We start from the raw sequence: 24,142 nt of genomic DNA, 5'->3' as shown, positions 1-24,142 counted from the left end.
GCAAGAAATTCTGAGGATGGCTGGTGCGTAGGTTTCGTCTTGAATAGCTTGTTCTCTAAGGAAAAATCTCAGGCCTCTCCAAATTCCGTTCTTGAACAGGTTCACAAGAATGAGTCACAAAATGAACGGATCCAAGTACCTAGAACCAAGAGTGAATAAATATAGAATTGAAATGCAAAGGAACCATAATTTTGTATGTAACAGACTAGAAGTCATAATGACGAGAGGAACAAGTTTCTGAACTGAATCTTTTGGGGGAACTGGAATCACAAGAACCGAATCCGGAAGTGGAAATGAACCGTTCGTTCATTTTGTAACTGGTTCTCCTGCAACTCCAAAATGAGCGTAAATTCCAGAAAATATGCAAAATTCCCTGACTATTCCCTGACTTTTCCCTGACCAACCAAATTCCCTGACTTTTCCCTGTTTTCCAGGTTTTCCAGTCGCGTAGCAACCCTGAAATAGTATTTTAATTTGTAAGTCACATGGCCAGTTACTGATTCATATGTTGGAAACAATTTTTGAAGAAGTAATTTTCCATGTGGCCGCGGTGGCTCAGTCGGTAACGCGTCTGACTACCATGCTCAAGGTCCCGGGTTCGATCCCCGGCCGGTTCAAATCCGGGAACTTTTCTAACGGTGAAAGCGGCCCCGGCGCCCACCCAGCGTCGAATAACATGAGTACCTGGGGGAAACCCTGGGGGGTAAAGGCGGTCAGGGGCGTGATGCTGATCACATCACCCCCACTCACGACCGGATCAACAAAGTGTGGGGCGTTACCCCCACACCCCCTATACGCCTTCATGGCGTGGTGCTATGCACAGGGGAACACTTTACCTTTACCTTTTTTAATTTTCCATGTCTCACATGATAAATACCAACGTTATGACTCCCGTGTGATGGTAGGTGCACACTTGAACCACCAGAAACCCCCACCACTTTACTCAGTGATGCAAAATATTGAGATAGAAAGTGAAAATTCGTAGGAAACATCCATTGATATGTGGTTTCATGTAGCTTTTGAAATTATTCCAGGAATAACATGTATCATAATGGTACATTTTATTTTCTTAAAACATAAAACACAAAAAATATTGAATGTTCAGACTTGCATTTGTGAAAAATCGAGGTCCCTACATATAAGTTTTCTTCTGGAATTACACCATAGCAATCTACTGGAGCTTTGCTTTAGAACACTGATAATTTCACATAACCACAAAATTATTTCCTCCACTCAATGTTGTGGCAAAGACAATGAAAATTGTGCATTTTGCAAAACTACTATGTGAAAGTGTCACTGCCAGTTTTGCACCTCAAAACATCCAGAATATGGCAAAGTATTAGTGATTAAATTTCAATCCTAACCATGACTGTATACTACAAGGCACATTTAAATAATAAGGGCAGATTATTTATAAAAAGTGACTGGCAACAGTGATGTGATTGCACCTGCGCAGTAACATCAAATAGTCCTTGGGTGAAGTAGTAATCAATATTTTTGCTAGTTAGGTGTTGGTTATCCTGTGATTTATATAATGTTAAAATGGCTGCTCACAATTACACAATCCCGCCAGTTGAGAAGTGGTGTCTGTCATTCAATTTCTTAATGCCAAAGGTCATAATTCTATCGAAATTCACAGAGAATTGTACGAAGGGCATGGCCCAAGTGTAATGAGTGAAAGTACGTCATTGGTGTGCATTCAAACGCAAAAAAGGCGAAAAGTTAAAGCAAAATCCATCTACACGAAAAGTCATGGCAGCTTTTGTCTTGGACCAATAAGGTGTGCTTTAATGAATTTCATGGAACCGATGAAAACTATCACATCGTAGGTGTTCTGTGAAACGCTATCAAAACAAAGCATGCATACAAAATCAATGGCATGAAATGCTGAACTCTGGAACTGTTCTTGTCCATGACAATGCTAGAACACACACTGTTGCCCTCACTCTCTAGACGATTCAGAATTTCGGATGGAAACTTTTTGACCACTCCTCAAATAGTCCAGACCCTGCACCTAGTGACTATCACGTCTTTCTGCACCTGAAGAAGTGGCTTGCGTCTCAATGATTTGAAGAAACTGAGTTGTTGAATAAGATACTGTTGGGGCCAGCCCCGTGGTGGAGTGGTTAGCACATCGCGCTACAATGCAAGGGGTCCTGGGTTCGAATGGTGGCCTGGGCATGGATGTTTGTGAGTGTCTATTCATCAATTTCATCACATCATCACTCATCCCCATCTTCGCAAATTAACCAAAAGTGGCACAAAAAGCGAAGTAAAATAAATCAAATCAAGGATAGTGTTGGATTGGTTGATTGATTGAATTGGTGTTTTAAGTCCACTTTGTGCACAGTAAGGCTAAACGGGACTGGACCTACAGTTTAAAGTAGGATCCGAACCACTATGTGGGTCCACCAGGAATCAAACCCAGGACCCCTTGATTACAATGCGACGACGCTACCACTGCGTCATCGGGAGGCCCTAGTGTTGGATTGGTTGCAATCTTCTATGCAGAGGGTATAAAAAAAATCTTGTTCCACCATACCAAAAGTGCTTGGAAAATAATGGTGACTGTTGAAAAATGAAGTGCATATGTACTTGTTTGTAACCACTAACGCAGTGCTGCTACATTTCTTTTATTGTGTGATGTAATCAATCGGCCCTTTCTTTGGACATGCACCTCATATATTAGACAGAGAACTGAATGGTATGTTCTCTGTATTGGCTGATATTCAGCACAGTGGATCCTTGATGATACACATTTCAAGTGACTGGCTAAGGGCTGACAATGTGGGAAAATATGTTTTTTCTTTACACTTTGCTTCCTTGGGACTAGAGCTGAAAGTGTAAAAATGCACACAAATGTAAAATCCAGGAACATAAAATTGGAATTCCAGTGTTTAATGACCAATTTTACACATATGATACTCATGACAGTGGCCTTGATTTTGCAAAATGCTGTCTGTCATTTTGTTATTTCCTTACATGTGAATGTAAAGTAAACATTAATCCTTACATGTGAATGTAAAGTAAACATTAATGTATTTCCCTAAATATATAATATATATAGTTTCTTTTTTCTGAAGTACATTCATGAGTTATCTTTTTTTAAAACCCCAAGCCAAATGGCCAACTCTAGTAAATTGTATTTTCATATTCACAAGAAAGGCAGAATTTTACACTGAAGTACAGGCTATTTCTAGAAAATTGGATGGTTAGCAATTGACTTGATGTAACAGTGACAAAGTACCAATTATTCTCTATCCCATCTGTAATATATGTATAACTAAACACGTATTATTGTGTGCGAACCAAATGGATATAACGCCAATTTATCAAATTTAAAGGACAGAGAAAATAATGCATTCTGAGGAGTATGTCTGACTCTAAAAAATTAGTAAATTGGAGATGCGTGGCTCTCTACTGCTAAGGAGAAGAGGTGAAGATACGTTGATCTGACTCCTGATGGAAGCTCTTCAGAGGAGGCACGTTAAACAAAACCAAAAACTTCAATTTTGAAGTTACGTTCTCTAGTTCTCACATCACGACATGAATAAAGGAAACAAAAACGATCAGCACACAAAAATCTTGGCTGCTCCTTCAGCAGAGGTCAAAATATGGCGTTACTGGGCTGCAGCGTAGCTAGACGAAGACTCTTTTCAGGAAACTGGTATTCAATGAGGTGGTGCTCATACCAATGTTTGAATTGCTGAGAGTGGGCATTAGTAAGTTGGATAAAGTGGTTGTGTGTGTGTGTATGAGGATGCACTAAAAATATGGTAGATTGATTTGGTTTATTTTACTTCGCTTCTCTGTTACTTTTGGCTAATCCCAAAGAGGATGAGTCATGATATGACAAAATTGATGAAGGAACACCCAAAAAGAACACACATGCCCAGGGCAGGATTTGAACATCGGACTCCTGGCATCGTAGCATACTGTACTAACCACACTGTCATCGAGTTTGGCACCACATGGAAGTGATGTTAAAATTTTTGCATCTTCTACGAAGGTATCCCCCTTATGCATAATATATGAAAAACAATGGTCACAAGTTTAAGTCACGGCATGGGTATTGCTGTGTGATTCCTTTCATCAATATTATCAAATCCACCTGGTCTTCCTTCATCCTAATCTCCGAAATTATCCGAAAGATGCAGAAAAGTGATGTAAATTTAAAAGAACCAAAAAATTAATTTAGGGATTCTATGAGGATTTGAAACTACTAAATTGAATTTTTAATATTTGTGCACATTCTGCATCGTCTTGCTATACATCAGGCTGGAATTCGAACCTGAGACCCCTAGCATCATAGCATGCTGTGCTAACCACTGTCCTTTTCCCGTTGATATCATTTCTACCTCCTACGCTCATCCTGGCAGTGTTGCCAAACCTGATGTGCATAAAAGAGCTAAATTTCACCGTAAACGGAGTAAATACTAGATTTACAAAACTGGATAAAGTGCCTCCTAGGGTAATTTTAGATGTCAAATGATTTGGGGGTATAGATGGGGGGCTGCTGTTATTACCGTTAGCTTTAAAGTGATGTCAATTTATTCATAGTTTTCACCGTCTAGATTTGGCGGCATTACCCATCTCAATAATCCACCGAGCGTGGTATGAAATTGAAAATAAAGTATTCCCGGATAACAATATTATGTCCTCTTCAAGTCAGCCAAAGCATAAAGAAAAGTAGCTGAAATACAACAATAGCACGTGCAAAATACGTTCATATTTACTTTTTTTGCGAGTATGATACGTTTTCTTCAATTACGACGTTTCTTCAGGTTTCGTTGTAATAAGCAATTCATAAAATCATAGCTTCGTCAAGATATTTCTTCCATGGTCAACAGGATCAAGGGTTAGGTGAAATGTGAGCGGGGAAAAAGTATATGAAAATCGATTGCACACTGACAATTTATGTGCTTTAAAGAAATTGTTTACCTAAGTTAAAACCTATTATATATAAAATAGTAAAAGAATATGGGATTAAATGTGGAATGAGGGCCCCCAAAACTCTAGAAAAACATTTCACGAAATATAAAAAAGAAGGAAGAAGGAGATTTGAAGGGAGTGTATGGATTAACATGCGAATGTAATAAAGAGTACATAGGCCAAACGGGGATAAAGATATAAGAGAAAAGGTTCCCAAAATGGGTTTGTCAGAACATATCCTCGAAGAAGGCCATGTAATCGTGGAGCATAGAGTTTTAAGGGAGGAGAATAAATTAGGAAGAAGGAACGTTTATGAAGGATCAGATATTTGTAAAGAAAGAGAGAACAAATTAAATAGGGACGATGGGAATATACATGAAGTTTTGACAGGAATGTTTAAAAAATGGGATAAGAAAGAATATACGAGCCTTGGATTCCACGTCACCCCGGAAGTTTTGCGCGAGGCTTCGAAAGAGGAAGATTTTGAACTGGATATGATGTAATCAGGAGGGAAGGGAGGGAAAATGATGAACAAAAGACAGCCGGTTCGACTGCTTCCACATTCGCAAGGGAAGCTCGTTGCAGACAACTTGACTGTGATATAGTGAATGGTTTTTAGAATTTTAAAGGTATTTACAGTTTTTTTAAAAAAATATACAGGAGGACAAATAAGTTTGTATAATAGGTTTTAACTTAGGTAAACGATGACTTTAACACACGTAAATTGTCAGTGTGCAATCGATTTTCCTATACTTTTTCCCCACTCACATTTCACCTAACCCTTGATCCTGTTGACTATGGAAGAAATATCTTGACGAAGCTATGACTTTATGAATTGCTTATAACAATGAAACCTGAAGAAGGGAGAAGTTATCTCTCGAAACGTCGTAATTGAAGAAAATGTATCATACTTGCAAAAAAAGTAAGTAAAATTGTAATTTATAGTGTTACGTGCAAAATGTATACTTATGGCAAAAGTTCTCTATATAAGCCAGAGCCAGTGGGGCAGGGAGGCATGCGTCCCAGTTCACAGCCAAACGAGTGTACAAAAGAGCCAGACCTGGCTTAAAAAGAGCTAAGTTGGCAACAGTGCTCCAGCCGTCGCAGAGTGGACGGCCACACGGAAATTCTTCCCTCATGTCCTTAACACAAATCATGCAGAGGGTTTATACTGGCTGCTGTTGAGTCGGATGCCAGAGCCTCATTAGTCTGAAGAATGCAAGCCAGGGAATACTACGGAAGACAGGTTGACATATGGGTGCTTTAAGATAGGTTCAGTCCCTACATAACTTAATGTTTTTATAACCTACAAGAGGCTGTTCTAAAGATTAATGGCCTCCAACTATGGCTGTGCTATATTGATTGAATATTGATACCGAGTATCAATGATATCTGTAATATCAATATAGACGATACTGATATCGATATTGATGATGCTGATAATATTGATAATGATGATACAGACAATACCGACACATGTCAATCTTTCAATTTAAAGTTTCGATTGTAGTGTTATCTAGGAGAATCACAGAATATTGTTGTTCCTTGGTGGAAGCAACAATAAGAGTCCCATAAGACAATGGAGTCTGTAGTTCTTAGCCACACTAATCAAGGGACTGAAAATAAGCAAGCTTGAATGGTGTTGTCGCATCCCTCATGTACAAGCACAAGGTTGTTTATGATGACAAGTATTGTGCTCCCCCGGGGACATAACTTGGGAGGTGAATGATGAGAGAGTGCCTATGATTAACATTGAAAGCAAATACGTGCAACAATCAATAAAAGAGTAATGTTCCTGCTTTGTAGAAATTGCTGGTTACCTGTGCTGTGTGTGCCTACGTATAAGGATGGCATGGATACGATACAAGACGACACTTGGCAAAGATTCGGTCTCGAGTTGTAAATGACTGTCTTGCTCTTAAGATATCGACGCTTTGATACAGTGAAACCCCAATTTTACGTTTCCACATTATACGTTTTCCTGCTTAATATGTTCAGCCATCCAGGTTCCGGCAAAAGGCTATGTTAAATGAAGGGCTGGGGTGTAAAACATGGTAAGTGAAATTTTAGTAATTTTTGAGTTACAAAGTAAAATGTGCCATCCTTCAATTTTCGATAGAAATTGCCATGTCATACAATTTGCATTGGACTCAGTGAAGCCTTCTGAAATTGGTAAACTCAACATGAAAACAATTTATCTATAGTACAGCTTCTAATAACCTTTCTTCTTAAAGAACTCAGAAATGACCAAATTGTCACTTACTGTGTTTTACACCTGAGCCCTTCAAATAGTAGGTCATTCACTTTGATCTTAAGTTTGCTGTAACTCCCGTTCGCCGCTTTATACATTTTCCAAGGAGTGCTGATGATGTAAAATTTGCCAGAAGGCTGGTCTGTTGGCCGCGGTGGCTCAGTCGGTAATGCGTCTGGCTACCATGCTCAAGGTCCCGGGTTCGATCCCCGGCCGGTTCAAATCCGGGAACTTTTCTAAGGATGGAAGCGGACCCGGCGCCCACCCAGCGTCGAATAACATGGGTACCTGGGGGAAACCCTGGTGGGTAAAGGTGGTCAGGGGCATGATGCTGATCACATCACCCCACTCACGACCGGATCAAGAAGTGTGGGGCGTTACCCCCACACCCCCTATACGCCTTCATGGCGTGGTGCTATGCACAGGGGAACACTTTACCTTTATCTTTACCTGGTCTGTTGGCCAGGCAACTTTCCCCTCCTTTTCCTTTCTTTCGCAGCTGTTTCATTTACCCCGCGACCTTCAACTTCCAGATGTTAGGTTTTTCATGCGAGAGGAGGGAGCGAAGATGCATGGTTCCTTGCAGGGGGGGAGAGGGGAAGGTGGAGGAGGTGCACTTGTTGCATTTATCCTACCTAGGGTTACCAGACGTCCGGTTTTTCACAGAAATGCCCTACATTTTAGCCTTATGTCCGGCGTCCGGGAGGAATTTGAAAAATATCATAAATGTCCTATTTTGAGCGTCATAAAATATGAATTAGGAAAATATGTGTTTCAGTTGAAAAAAAAGAAAATCATGCAAGTTTTAAAAGAAGTATATGGACTACACATTCAAACTCAATAGTGAAATTTATTTTCATTCAGTCATTGCACAAAAAGAAAATACAAATTTGTCCTGCTATAACAAAACTGGAAGCAATTTATGAATAAGTTTTGTGGCCACATTCTGATGATGTCACTGTTCGGTGCATGAGCGAAATTTCTTTCCTTGTGGTTTCTACTGTTGGAACAAGGTGTTTCCCATTGTTATTCAATACTTTGACTGTAAAGCAGGGAGGTATAGAGAACAAAGTTATTGAACTAAACACTACCCCAGATGAAACTTCTGGAACCATTACAAGTTACGGTGATTTCTGAGTCATGATGCAAATGTTGAGAGTACTTTCATTACAATCATCACAACGGACTCATGAGAGGAATATTCTTTTCATAAAGTCTGTACAACGTTTGGTACTGGTTCAATATATTTTCAAAGTTTGTCTGTTCATCAGTCTCAGAAATATATTTTGACTAATAATTTGGGAATTTTGCATTTAAGAATTCATTAAGAAATCATATTTTTAAAAACTGAAAAGTGCCAATTTTAAATTCCTTTCTAACTCGTTCTAGAAATGTGTATTATTTGTTGCGAGTCTGATAACCCTTGTCCTACCTCCCTTGACGGACAGGAAGGGAAAACGGCAATTCTTGCATTCCCCATGAAGATGAAACAGGCCGATCCTGACAACAAACGCTCTGTTGCCAAACCGATTCTCGCTAAATGCTGCCTTTCCTAGAGTTTGGACACAATGTGTGTGACTGACCAAGGAGTTATTGTTCACCCTTTCCCCTCTACAAAAATGCCTAAACATTTAAGGAATCTTTCCTAGTTGATGGGAATGAAAAAAAGGAGTTGGGGTGTTTTTAAAAGCTTTTTTTCTTCTTGTTTGCAGCATTGGAAATGGAAAAGAATAAGAAGGATTTGCCATACCGAATAACAACTGCAAATTTTCTTCAATGGGAAGTCGTTTGGATTCCTAAGGAAATACTATTGGATCTAGTTAGATTATTTTTAATCTGAAGATTTTTCACGTATGCTATATCATTTGGTTATCAGAATGAAGCTGAAAATGCACAAGCTAAAGTGATTATTTGTTTTCTATGGGCAGGTAGGGTGGTGATATTTTACTCACTGTAAAGGTAAAAAAAAAGGTAAAGTGCTCCCCTGTGCATAGCACCACACCATGAAGGCGTATAGGGGGTGTGGGGGTAATGCCCCACACTTTCTTGATCCGGTCGTAAGTGGATGTGATGTGATCAGCATCACGCCCCTGACCGCCTTTACCCGCCAGGGTTTTCCCCCAGATACCCATGTTATTCGACGCTGGGTGGGCGCCGGGGCTGCTTCCATCGTTAGAAAAGTTCCCGGATTTGAACCGGCTGGCGATCGAACCCGGGACCTTTAGCATGGTAGTCAGACGCGTTACCGACTGAGCCACCGCGGTCACATTTTACTCACTGAGGGAAAGATATTTTTGTCAAACCAATTGTGTGTGTGTGTGTGTGTGTGTTGGGGGAGGGGGGGGGGCAAAGTTCGCATAAATGTATTCTTCTACGTGAGGCAGAGAATGTTTTCTTTATGCATATTATGTGACTCGTGTGTTGTACAGTGGCGAGGGGTACGACAACATTTTCTGAGGGCAGCTAATTTAGTGCACATCTAAATGCCATTAAAATGTGTATTTGGGCCAAAAGAGCATATATTTATTTCCTTTTTCTTATTTGCTGGGCAGCCATGGTGGCCTAGTCGGTAGGGTGTCTGACTGCCATGCTGGAGGCCTGGGTTTGATTCTTGGGGTGGGTGAACTAAGCTGCCACATAAAGCGGCTCTGGAGCTCACTATCTGGGGGCAACATTGGGGGATAAAGGCTGCCCAAGCATGGTGCTGATCGAATCATCTTCACATTGGCAGAGATTTAAGAATATGTGGGGTAAAGGTTGGTTGGTTGGTTGGTTGATTTGGTGTTTTAAGTCCACTTTATGGGACTTAAAGGCTAATCGGGACTCTACCTACAGTTTAAAATGGGATCTGAACTACTATGTGCCTCCACCGGGTATCGAACCCAGGACCCCTTGATTACAAGGTGACAATGTTACCACTGCACCATCGGGGAGGCCCGTGGGGTAAAGGCAGCCAGAGCATGGTACTGATCACATCATCTCTCACATCCCCCTATATATGTGTCATGGCATGGTGCAAAGTTCACCTTTACCTTTTCTCGTTTATGGGTGGGGAGGAGGCCTTTACTTTCTCCTGTGGAAGTGAGAGCCCTCTTCATGAGACATCTTAACCAATTAATATAAAGGCGAAAAGAGATCTCCCCTCTCCTTTTCTGACGTCTAAAATTACGTTGTTGCTTTTGAACATGAATAGGCACATTCAACGAACATAGCGTATGGCAAGTAAAAAAAAATGCTCATCTTCACCCCACGGGAGGTCATTAATCTGCCACAGCTATGCAGTAATTGAAAGATTCAATCATTTTCTATTTCTTTAATGCCCTGCGTTGGAAATCTTGCTCGTATGTCTGAAGAATTGACATGACAGCATTGGAGAGCATCTAATCAGTGATCCTTCTCCCCCCCCCCCCCCCCACCAATCCTTCCTTCTTTCTTTCTGCAACTTGGCCCAGAATGAGCACACTTCTGATAAGACTTATTCAACTGCATTGGCACCGCTCCACCATCTGTTTGTCTCCCGGTCGGAAGAGTGTCTGCGAACGCAGGCAGCTAGCAACAGGTGCCAATGTTGTCTCGTGTCTCCAAAGCTACGACTCATCCACTTTGAAGGAAAGAAAAACGGCATTGTTTTGAATCTTGCCTGAAAGGTTGTTTTGCTTTGACGATTAGGAAACACAAGCACAGATAGAAAGCGAGTTAAAAAAAAAACTATTTTTTTTCTTGTTCTTCCTTCTGATAAACACCTTCAACACACAGAGCAGTGCAGGAAGGAAATGCACATGATGCTAAGAATAATATAATCGCCGCTTACTATCGGAACCAGTCATGTGCTGAAAATAAATCACGCAATATTAAAAAGTTGCCCTCTGCAAGACTTCTAAATCCAATAATAAATCATCAATTAATATGGACGTAAATAACAATCAGTGGCGTGCCTACGAGGGTTTGGTAGGGTCATAATCTCCCCCCGCCCTTGGCCATATTTCTAAGAAACAAAGAACGGAAAAGGCAGGAAATATGGCAAAGTGAGGACTAACTACTATGCAAAGTACACATAACCCCCATCTCCCTCTTTCGAAAATCCTGTGCACGTCACTGATAACAATCCACCTATTGTGACATCTAAAAATGTCTAAGTTTGACAAAGCTTGTTTTATTCACTTCATGCTGTTGGGCTGATCGGGACTGGATACATATGCAGCTCAAAGTGGGATCTGAACCATTCTGCATGTCTTCTGGACACTTTGATTACAGTATATAAAGATGCTCGACGTCCATCTATAAAACTAGCAAACTAATTACCAGTTTACAGAGTAAACATAGATCCCACACAATCAGATGCATAAACTGAACCTAATAAGTGGCAGTTAGAAGCAGTTATCCACCACCCATACCCTCGAAAGTGATTCCTCCGTTAATCCGTCATTGACTTTTACAGCAGGTCTTGCATTTTTCCATAGAAATTCATAATCATAGTTCTTTCACGTTGTTAAATAATTTTTTGACATATAGTCATTTCTTACTGACACTTGACTTTCAACCTTCCCTTATGCTTTCCCACTTTTAACGTTTCCTGCATTTTAAGTTTTTTTATTTACGGGTCCCTGAAAAACATAAAATCGGGGTTTGACTGTATTTTGAAAATATCAACTCGACATTGATATATATGAAAATATCACACGGCCCTACCTCCAACTCTCTATTATATAGTGGTCATTCACGATTGTACATACGGAACCTGAGAGGGGGCTGACCTTGTGGATTTACTAAAGTTGGCTCAAAAAAGGGATTTACTAAAGTTGGCTCAAAAAAGGGGTATATTCTGATGTGCTGGAAGAATCTGCCACAGGCACCTGTTATGAGATTATAATCAGCTGGACTAGACCTAAAAATCAAGAAAAAAAAAAGAAATTGACTCGAATCTCCATAAATATGCCGTAAAACATGAAAAAATGTGTAGCTTATCAATAATATAAATTCCTAATTAACAAATTGTGTTTTCTCACATAGCTTACTTCATCAGGTAATGTAAGAATAAAAATAGGGATGAAATTTGAAAGAGTACATGCCTCTTTATTCCCAAATATCAATACTGTCTGAGATGATAAAAGAGTAGCAGAAGTTTTCTCACTACACGATCCGATCCCTCTTCAACCCCCTCCCCTTCCCCTTCCCTAGCTGGTAGGCCACAGTGATAAGAATGCATACTTTCTTTCAAGATATTCAACAACTTGAGTGAACATGGAAGAAAGAACAAAATCTACTTTTGAAATAGCTAACCATAAAAATAAAGTACTTTGAAACATACAAAAATATGCTGATTATGAATGAAATAAATTATTCAAGTATGTTGACTATTTGGCACTGGAGATATTAATCTGTATTCTATTGGCATCGGCCGTTGAGTTTGACTTTTTGTTTTGAGTCCACTTCATGCACAAATAGGCAAGTTGGGACTCGACCTACACTTGAAAATGGGATCCAAACCACAATGTGATTCCACCGAGGTATCAGCCAATATAGGCATAATTGGTTTATCAATAAAATTCCCGATAATTTACTGATCCAATATATCTATAAATATCTTATAATTTAGTGCAATATTCTGCTTTTTTTGTTAAAATTCTTCTTTAAAATATTTTAAAGGATACACAATGTTCTTCACAGAACATACACTTTGCAACTGAGATTGCTGCCCGTTCAAGTGCAACGACAATAGGAGGATAGAAATAGCTCCCAAGGTCAGTTGCCAGTAGTATACACGAAATCACCCCTTCATTAGACCTCTATTATAACATGCATGCTTTGTACCTACATTATGTCCACTGCAGTAATACTTACCTATGTTAGACAAACAGCACCCTGTCCTTACTCTTGGCACATTTAAAAATCTTCTCTATAGATTCGAAAACATCTTTGGCAGGCTTAGAGGCATCAATTCTATAATGTACACCTGAAAAAATTACATCATTGTTATTAACACTAAAAAGCAAACAAAACAGAATAGTTATGCAGAAATTTCAGTGAAAAATGCACGCTCGACCATTGTCTCTTATAGTGCTATCACAACAGGATCTGTTGTCTTTGAAATACTACGCACTGTCAATGTCTTCATATAAACGAATTTAATATCTGTCAAAAGTTTAATTTTTACTTTATTAAAATATATATATATATATATATATTTTCATTTCAAACTACAAGTACACTGAAATAGTGAAATCAGGGGGAAATTTTAGTAATGAGGTAGTTGTATAATCTCTGGAATTAGAAAAATTAGATTATTCATTTTTTATAAAAACATCAAATTCACACCTGGATTTGAACTTAACACACTAACTTTGAGCTCTCATTTCTACATTCTAATTCAGCTGTAATGTCAATTTATAGCTCATGTCAATTCCAGGAAAGGTTCCACTGACTATTTTGACCCTCCCCCACTTTTTTTTTCTACCCATGATTCCACACCAAAAATAGAAAAATCCACTTTGAACTTACCTTGTGAACTGTAATAATCAACTAATGGTTTGGTTTGCTTGTGATATGATTCTAACCTTTTCTTCAAAGCATCTGCATTATCATCTGATCGACGGACTAAAGGTTCACCTGTAAACTAATCAAAATTGTTTTTTTTGTTAAATCCATCTTTTCATGTCTAGTTTCAACAACCCACACACAATATCTGTTACCAACAAGACAAAAATCATAGGAGAACTACGAGGGTGTCTTGAAAAGTTTTGCCTCCTATGCAATAATTCTGGCAACACTGCTCAAACACATGCGAAATTGGTGTGAGAATAATCACTAATTCACTGTGGCAACACTGCTCAGACACATGAAATTGGTGTGAGAATAATCTCTCATTCACCGACTGTTGCAACATCTAGTGGCATTCACCTGCAACATCATGCATTCACATAATAGTGAGTAATAAAATGGTGACGTTGAAACATGCAGTTGAAATGTGCTGTTATTGATTTCCTCACAGCAGAGGGTTCTGTGTACATTGACATTCATCGACGAATGACAATGCCTGTGCCTGTGCGGATGTGAGTACTGTCATGAAGGCTTTGGAGAAACTGTGCATGATTACTACGAGTTATGCCTGGCAAGAACGCAATTCTTCAACACAACAATGCTCACCCATACACGAGTCGCCAAACATAGGATCCATTGCAGCATCTCAAATTCCACGAGATTTTACCCCACCCGCCATACAGCCCAGATCTTGCACCTTGTGAATTTTTTGCTTTTTCTGAGGCTGAAAGAGCACCTGAAGGGACACCGTTATACCAGTGATGCAGAGGTGCAAGCAGATGTGCATCGCTGGTGCTGGGAGAAGACACCCGATTTCTTTGCCGGTGGGATGCAACAACTTGTCCAACATTGGCATTTGTGTGTGGACAATGATGGTGACTAAGTGGAAAAGTAGTGTCACCCTGGTAGAGGACATAACAAGCTTTAAGAAGACATATAGTTTGTGTAAGTATCTAACACATTATGATGTTATTGCATAGGAGGCAAAACTTTTCAAAAAGCCCTCGTAAAACTTCTCAAATAATTTATTGAATAATTGCATTTTTAGCAGTGGAGTGTGTTTCACGTGTGTCTCCTTATTAATTGAAATTCTTCTATCTCTATTATCGTGTAAACATTAACAAACATATCGCCGTATGAGAATCAGAGGAACGTAACTCCAAAAATGTAGTTTTTAGTTTTGTTTGAATGTAGACCATCTCTGAATCCACCTATCTGGAGTCAAATCGACTTCTAATCCTTAGCAGCAAGGTATATCTATTTTACTGATCTCTTTTTGAGAATTAGCCTTGTTCCCAAGGATACATTATACACAGATGGATCTAAAAGTGAGTCAGGAGTTGGATGTGCAGTGTACGATCCACAACATAATACAGACCAATTATTTCGGCTTCCACAAGACTGTTCAATATTTACAGCAGAATCTTACGCAATTTACCAAGCTTTAGTATATGTCCAAAAATTAAATTTACGAAAGTTCTTAATACTTACTGACTCGCAAAGTGTATTACAGGCGCTTAAATCTTCTTACAAGAGTCTTTACAAATTATCCCTTATATTATAAATTGTATACAATTAGTTCAAGCAATACAAAAATCTGGAAAAACCATGGAGTTTTCTTGGGTTAAAAGCTCATAGTAATATTACAGTTAATTCTCATGTAGATGAATGTGCAAAGAAAGCAGTGCGTCTTCCAAATATTACGAACTTATCATTATACTATACGGATCTTCACCCTAGAGTAAAGAAGAAAATTCTGAATGAATGGTTTGATTGGTGTCAAAATGAACTTACAACAGTTGGAGAATCATACAGACCATTTGCTGAATTCAAAACACACAAACCATGGTTTCATCATGTAAGTGCTACAAGAAATGTAATTGTATTAATTAATAGACTGAGAACGGGCCATTTGTGTACTAGGCAACATTTATCCAAAATTGGAATAGCGAACAATAAGAAATGTGAATGTGGCTGGAAAAGTGCAGATGCACAACATATAATACTGGAATACTCAAAATATAATAGAGAGAGAAATATCTTGTATAAAACTTTAAATAATCTAAAGGTTCAGTTTCCAACAAATTTTTTAAGTTTAGTTGTTAATCCAGATGTGCGGATTGGTTATAGTTTGTTATCATTTTTAAAGAAGTATAACATACAATTGTAAAAGGCAAAGTGTTCTTTTTTTAAAAAAAAAAAAAAAAATCTAATATCTGTAAAATAGGGGGGAAGGACTGATAATTTTAATGTAAAATAATTGTGTATTGTTATGGACAAAAAACGGCATAAAAGCTGTTAGGTTCTAAATAAAGGAATGAATGAATCAATGAATAGGAAGGCCACTCCAGTGGAAGAATTACCGTATTTACTCATGTATAATGTACACTTTTTTTGCAAAATTTTTGCCCCCAAAAACTGTGCAGGGTTCCCACATGAACTTCAAATGTATTTTCCCTGAGTTTTCCAGAGTAGTCAATGCACAGTGCAGTATTGTTTATTTTTCTTACAATAGCTTCAATTGCTCCTCATATGTTGATATTTCCACTGAGGTTTGGAACCCTCTGCTTGCAAGAACCATGAGTGTGGACTCATTTTTCTATGCATAAAGCTACTTCTCTCTTTGTAAAGCAAACAACTTAACTCTTGCATATAAGTGAAACAATTGACTCGAACAAAGTAAAGTGTCATATTTCCTTACATTATCACTGGGATTTCTGCTTCAGTACAGTATATCCAAGTGAAGTACTGTGAAACTGACAACATGCAGTTATACCATTAATGCTGACAAAAAGGGTATGTAGGTATTAGAAATTTAACGCAAGGAATTTATAGAATTGCATTGTATAGGTACCTGATTTAGCTAACCACACATTAAAACAGGAACACTCTAATAATAAAAGCTTCTGAAAGTTCAAATATATGAGGGGCATCCTGAAAAAAGCTCCAATGGTGCCTATACATAGCACTAGTGGTCGGAGAGCGACACACACACATGCAGGCAGGAAGAAGTGGCATGTAGCTGTAATCTGGTACAGTTGCAATGCAGCCGTTTTAGGACATTTCTTGGTTAAAGATTGCAGCTCTCATAGTGTCTCCCACCGACTGCGATGTAGCCTACATTGCACACTCAGAATTTGGCACAGAGCCACCAGCAATCGTGTGAGGTGTGCAGACCGGACGTCGTGAGTGATAGTATGGTCAGAGGATGATGCAGACAATTCACGGAAGGCCAATCGAATGTGCACAACCTCATACAGCTGAGTACACATGGGCCCTTTGCATCACTTCAGGTGAGAGATCTTGGACCACTCCTTGAACAGCCCTGGCCTTGAATGTACCGACTTTCATCTCTTTGTTTAACTGAAGAGGTTTCTGGCAGGGCAAGGATTTGACAGCTACACTGCGGTAGAGATAGTTCCAGTCTTTGCTGTCAGACACATATACCATGGGCATACAAAATTTAGTGCCATGCTACGACAAATGCCAGAACAACGGTGGTGATTATGCTGAAAATTAGGTTAGGACTCACTGTTACTAATGCAATAAATTACAACTGATATTCTTGTTTTATTTATGTCTAATCGGTAGAGACTTTGATATTTTGTTATTTTTTTCAAATTGGTGTATTTTCTTATTTTTTTATTTTTTACTATACGGTGTTATTTTTCACAAAATTCACATTTTCATTTCAGCACATTTACTGGCAAATATCTGAAATTATACGTTCATGGTGTTTTAAAACTACTGTTTCAAATTGTAAGTCACATCGCTTACGCCTCTTCGTGAGAGTTTGATATCTTGAAAGTAATTTTCCATACCCCTTTTTTAATTTTAAGGTAAGAATTTTAGATAATGGAATTTTCCCCGTATATACTGAACGGTGCTTAATGACCATAAGCGGCAACACACCCAAAAAATTAAAATCAAACAATCTCACGTGACAGATACCGATATATTATGGCACCAAAAATTGGCATTATCTTTTTTTTTGACTTGTTAGTGTTACGTTTCCCAAAATTCGCGTTTTTGTTTTATAACATTATCTGCCAGATATACTGAAACTTAATACTCCATTGTGCTTTTAAACTATTATTTTAAATTGTAGATCACATGGTCTACGTATTTTCGCGACAGTTTGATATGTTGGAACAGATTTTTGAGGAAGTAAAAGTAAAGTGCTCCCTGCACTTTTCCATGAAGGTGTATAGGGGTGTGGAGTTAGGGCCCCACACTTTCTTGATCACGGCCGAAAGTGGGGGTGATGTGATCAGTGCCACACTCCTGGCTACCTTTATCCCTCAAAGTTTCCTCAAGGTACCAGCTTCATATGATGCTGGGTGGGTGCCGGAGCAGTTTGAATAGGTGGAAAACATCCCGGTTTTCCCCTACAGGGGATTGACCCTGGGTCTCTCGCATGGTAGTTAGACGCTCTAACGACTGAGCTCCATTATTACTCGCTCGACAAATGCCGATGGTGCGCACTTAGCTTGGTAATTCAAAACATATCTCGTGCGACAAATACGAAGATGTGGCTCCCGTGTGACAGTAGATACACACTCGATCTCCTGTTAGAACCCTGCCACTTTGTTCTCTAATGCAAATGGTTTTGATAGAAGTTGAAAAAATCGTGGGAAATACATGTGATGTGGCTGTCGGAATTATTTCAAGTACGTATAACACTATAGTTTACTCTTGAGTAAAATGTTGGAAAACTTGCATGTTCTATGTACACAAACATGGCCTAGAAAAGACAAGAATGTTGAATTTCATGGAATTTTTCGTTGTTTTAGGACATTTCTTTAAAAAAATCGCTAAAAGCGCCAACAATTCGCATTTTATGCCAAATTCGTATTATTTCGAATGGGCAAAAAATGTGTCCACACATAACTGCACATTTCTAAACATAACTTCACAGCAATTACCAGTTTTCAGGGTTTTGACGTTTATGAAAAATCAATGTCCCTACTAATCGGAAATTACTTTCTGGCCACCCCTTGTATAAATCAGTAGATGGAAAGTGAAAATTTAGCAGGGCTGGCAGAGAAATGTCAATTCTTGAAGAAAGTGATTTGCTTTTATGATTGAATGATTTGAGTAAATATGATATTAAAATATTTATGTATTTATTATTAGTATTTTATTTCATAATATTGTACATTAACCTTACTCACTGAGAGATTAATGACCATCTCTCACGAGTTTAAACAGACAGGACAGAGAGTGGCATTAATTTCATTGCAATACTAGTGTTGCAGTAAATTTGAGGTTGCGAGCATGCACTTGCCAATTTTTATAACGTTCACCAATGCAGATTTATGTTTCACTTTTTCGTGATAATATTTAATATATATCACGTTTGGTTGGATTCTTCTTGATATCTAAGAATAGTGCAATGTCATTGTAAACATTTGTTAACTTGTGCGAAACCAGTAATACATCACGATGATGAAATAAAACCTTCGTAAGCACTGCTACATTAAATAAGATGAAGTGAGCCAGAAGAGTAATAAAATTCCAGCAGCATATTTCCAGTCTTGTTTATGCATGTGACTTTTGTTGGATGTTGCAGTCCATGCAATTTGGGCCTCCCCCATGGCGCAGTGGTAGCGTCATTGCCTTGTAATCGAGGGGTCCCGGGTTCGATACCCGGTGGAGGCACAAGTGGTTCGGATCCCACTTTAAACTGTAGGTCCAGTCCTGATTAGCCTTACTGTGCATAAAGTGGACTTAAAACACCAACTAAAACCAAACCATGCAATTTCTGTTGCATGTTATAGTGAGATACTTTGTTGGTTGCCAAATTCGACAAAAATCTTATGTATCAATAGAACCTATTTTTTTCCATGTTCCTTCAGTTTGCCCAACAAAATGCCTTACTACGACATCCGACAACTATCGGACGGCGCCACCCGCTCTTATCCCCTCTATCTGTTGACAAGTCCCTTTACTACTCCAATATGGACAAGAAAAAAATGATAATTCAATGCATTTTCCACGTTATGAAACTGTACGCGGTTGCATGCTCTAATGTTTTAGCTGCAAAACAAAACTTATCCGAAGTAGATTGCTCCCATAGTGGCAGAGTTATAACAATTTTCCTCCAAAAATGCAAACCTATTTTTCGTAAAAAAAATAATCAGATTTTGGCTTGTTATTCAACTTGTATGGCACCCAAGAACATGAAATATGTTTCATTCTCTTGAGAAATGTCCATCCTTTGAAAAGAATACTAAAGTTCGCGCCTTCTCCCCAAAATAGTGGGAGAAGAGGGGGCAAACTCCTAATTTTAATTTTTTTTCACTGACACGCACCTTCTGCCTTTAGGGCTTTATGTTAGTCTAGTTATAACCCTTATATCGGACTTCTCAGAGGCTTCTAAGGGTTAGTAGGACCAAGCCCTTGCGAGGTCTGTGGTGTAGGATTTAATTTTAATTATCACCTATGCAGGTTGAAATGAAAGATCCTTAAGATCTTTTACTCGAAGATTTATTTAACTTTCGATGTTTATACAAACACTTTTTCAAACAGACAATTCACCCGGTATAACTTGTAGGCCTAAACCTATTAGATATACCGAAGTTTATAACCCTGGTCTTTTGATGATGCAGGAGAACACCTTATTCAGAGTTGGGTTTGTGAATATCCGCCAAAATGGAGTACAAGTACTCCAGCCAATCCGAAGATTGAAGCAAGATATTCCCCAACGTCCCCTGAACCATCAACCTTTCGGCAACCAGGAGAATGTCCCGCAGACTCACAAAAGTCTAGCTCTTTTATATCATATTGTTGTTTACAATTTACCAAGGTTACTACATAGTTGTTTATCATTTCTATAGTTTCAACATTCTTTAAGTTAAACAATACATTACTCATTGCGACATTAACAATAACACAATTTTCAAATAAAAGATTTCAACATAGATTAATATAATACAGATTGAATAGTATTTTGCTTGAAAAATCATGTGTTGACAGGGGCGACACATAGCGTTCCCCCACAAGAAAATAAAATTAAATATAAGTAAACGTTATTTAATTTTGTTTTATAACTTTTTCTCCTTTTTGTATATTTTCCTTTCACTTCTTCTTCATGATGTGAGGCGATGTTTCATTTGGGATCGTCTTCTTGGACTTCGTTCTTCATTTGTATGTAGCTTCTGGAGAAAACAGGAAATGGTTTTACATCTTGTTCAACGCACTCCTTCGTAAAACTTCTTGATGTCAGTTAGCCAGGTCTTCCATCCATTTAGGTCTTCCTTCAGATTCTCCTCTTTTGGAATGGGAGATGGATTTTGTAAAGGTAATACAGGTTGTTCTGCACTTATCTTGCAGATTGAAGTATTTGCAAGTCCCTGTTTGTCAGAAAATAATGGGCAGTGTAGTTTCTCCTCATCTTCTTGATTTAGCAACCCTGGAGCGAAAGCCTTTTTTCTTATATCTTCCTCGGCGGCGGACCTATTGTCTGAATGCGATTCCCTTTCAGCCATTGATAGTTTAACACGCGAAGTCTTACCATTAATTGCTTCAAAACTATCTTCTTGGTCATCTGGAATCAAACTTTCTTCAATGACTTGTCCCTTCACCGTTAAATATAATTTATTGGCACCTGCATCCAAATTGACTCTATATCTCTTGAAGAAGGGATATCCAAATAACAAATCTGCCTCTAAATTCTTCACTACGTAGACTTGATCTTCAAAAGTGTGTCCTGCAATTTCAAAAAGAATGGTTCGGCATCCTACAATACGAGACCTCTCGTGTCCAACAAAATCTTTTAACCTTATTCCTGGACATCTTTGCAATTTCAAGCCTGGTAATCTCTCTCTGAGCTTTACCCAAACATTATAATTCATGACGGTACATTCACTTCCCGTATCCAAAGTACATCTTATTTTTAATCCCAAAACTTCTATTTGAATTTCTGGCTTCTTGCTGCAATTTCCAGTTACTTCGAAAACATTAAACAATTTCTCTTCTCCCGAATTTGGATAAGAATTTATATCTAAATATAAAACATCTAAATTTTCATTAGTAATTAGTTTGTCTTCTTCGCTCTCACAAACATCAAGATTGTGTCGCGTTGTAGAAGGGAGAGCTTCATCTACAACGACCTCTGGTTTAAATTTGCTCGACTGGTAGAGGGAATATCCCAAGAAGGAGCTTTAATAGCGGAGGGAATTTCCCATACAGGTGCTCTAGGGTTCAAAGCACAGTCTTCTGGAATTTCGTCAGTCTGTATTCCACATTCTTTCTTACGAGACTGGTTCCAGTTTCTTTGATTCTGGTTCTTGTTCCAGAATGTCCTTCTATTGGAATCCTTCCTTTGGAATCTGAGATTACCATTAAACCTTTGGTTGATCGGTGTGGGCCTCTTATCTTCTTCTCCTCCATTCCTCCGGGATAGCTCTAGATTCCTGATTCGTGGTTGAGGATTTCTCCGTTCATCAGTTCGTTGGTGATCGGCTTTCCATCCTTCCATTTGTTCAGACGCTTCGAACTTTCCCAGGAAATTCGTGAGTTGGTCTATGTTGGCGGGATCTCGAGTTAGTACCAGTTGTCGCACTCGTGAAGGTAATTGGCCAATGATTAAGTTCAACACTTCTGATTGGTTGATGGTTTCTGTCAGATTGCAGTATGCTGCATATACCTCCCAGCAATATTCTTCCAATGATAACCCTGCACCTTTGCTATAATGTTTATTCCTCAGGGTATTCATTTCCCTTTGTTTTGCTTCAGGAGATGCGTATTGCTTCCTAAATGCAGAGCGGAAATGTTCAAAAGTTTTCCATCTTTTTTCGTTTGCCATAAACCAAGCCTTGGCTTTACCCACCATTAGCGAAGGGAGGATTTTTAGTCGATACATCATGGGCATTTTCATTAAATCCATATAAGTATTTATCTCTTCCAAGTACCTTTCAGCAGATACTGAATTGATTTCTCCATTAAACTTGGTGAGGGAATTGACGTCAGACATTCGGAGAATTCGATTGGATGAATGGTTTAAGTAGGAATTATCTTCAACCATTTTTTCCGTAGCGTATTCTCTAGTTCGTCTCGTTCCGCCACTCCTTTTTCGTTTCTTTCTTTGGCATGGTTCAGAATATTCGGGGGATTCGGAACTGGAAGAATGTGAGGAGCAAGAGGTTCTTACACATATCCTCTTAGGCAGAGTTCCCATCTCTTCATTCCTATTCTCCCTGCCTAGCTGCAAGGTCTCTAACTTTGAGCTTAACGTTTTTATAATTTCCACTTGTTGTGTTTGGACCTCATTCGTTTTTCTTATTTCACCTTCCAAATTTACGGATATTTCCTTCTGACTTTCCTTCAGCTCAGTCATTTCTTGGTTCAAACTTTCTTGTAGCTGTTTATAACGGTCATCATCTATCTGCCGATCCTCTCTCCTTCTTTCCACTAGTTCTTCATATTTTTCGTCTCTCTCTTTTCTGATTTCAGCTATCGCTTCGGATATTTCTTTTCCTAAATTTATTTTAAAATCTTCAAACATTCTCTTACTCATTTCTCGTTCCCTTTCTCTTTCTGCTTTCTGTTCAGCATCTCTTTCACCCAAAGTGTCAATCAAACGTGCGAACTTTTGGTCACTCATTTCTCGTTCTCTTTCTCTTTCTGCTTTCTGTTCAGCATCTCTTTCACCCAAGGTTTCAACCAAATGTGCGAACTTTTGGTCATTTTCTTCCTTGTCCTTTAATCTCTGCTCTTTTTCTTCTTCTTTCTCTTTCTTGAAATCAGTCATAAAGGAGATCATCATTTCCCTCCAACTATCATCTGTTGGGGTTGGCGTAACTTGTTTTTCCACGCACTGTCTACATTTAACTTCTACCTCTGCTGCTACGTCAGATCCTGGGGTTTTATGTGCGCAACTTTCATGAACGTATCTGTTGCAGCCGGAGCATGGTAATAAGGTTTCCTCCTTCTTTTCTTCGTTCGTACAGCAAACGAGCCTCTCCTTTTGCTGTCTGGTCAAAGGTCTCTGGGAACCTATCATCTTTGCTTCTTCTGTTTCTGGAAAAGGCTTCTGCTTCCGTTTCTGGAACAGGCTTCTTCTTCTGTTTCTGGAACAGGCTTCTTCTTCTTCTGCTGGGCCACGAAGATCCACAGGTGGTTGCTTCGATGGTCCTGGTCACGGTCGCCAAAAATCACTGACACGCACCTTCTGCCTTTAGGGCTTTATGTTAGTCTAGTTATAACCCTTATATCGGACTTCTCAGAGGCTTCTAAGGGTTAGTAGGACCAAGCCCTTGCGAGGTCTGTGGTGTAGGATTTAATTTTAATTATCACCTATGCAGGTTGAAATGAAAGATCCTTAAGATCTTTTACTCGAAGATTTATTTAACTTTCGATGTTTATACAAACACTTTTTCAAACAGACAATTCACCCGGTATAACTTGTAGGCCTAAACC

General features: G+C 38.8%; 1 protein-coding gene across 1 annotated transcript in view; it reads right to left on the bottom strand.

The window, feature by feature from the left end:
- Window positions 1-24,142, bottom strand: part of Ak2 (Adenylate kinase 2) — a 50,552-nt gene that overhangs the window by 5,790 nt on the left and 20,620 nt on the right. The window contains exons 5-6 of the mRNA XM_083133978.1: window positions 13,682-13,796; window positions 13,025-13,136 (exon numbers count right to left, since the gene is read on the bottom strand). Coding sequence (XP_082990104.1) covers window positions 13,030-13,136; window positions 13,682-13,796 — 222 coding nt within the window. The 3' untranslated portion in view covers window positions 13,025-13,029. The remainder of the gene's footprint in view (window positions 1-13,024; window positions 13,137-13,681; window positions 13,797-24,142) is intronic.

This window comes from Lepisma saccharinum, chromosome 13, assembly GCF_977018435.1.
Source record: "Lepisma saccharinum chromosome 13, izLepSacc3.1, whole genome shotgun sequence".
Taxonomy (NCBI): Eukaryota; Metazoa; Arthropoda; class Insecta; order Zygentoma; family Lepismatidae; genus Lepisma; species Lepisma saccharinum.
The sequence above is the reverse complement of the archived record's forward strand: the minus strand, read 5'-3'. Positions and strand labels throughout refer to the sequence as shown.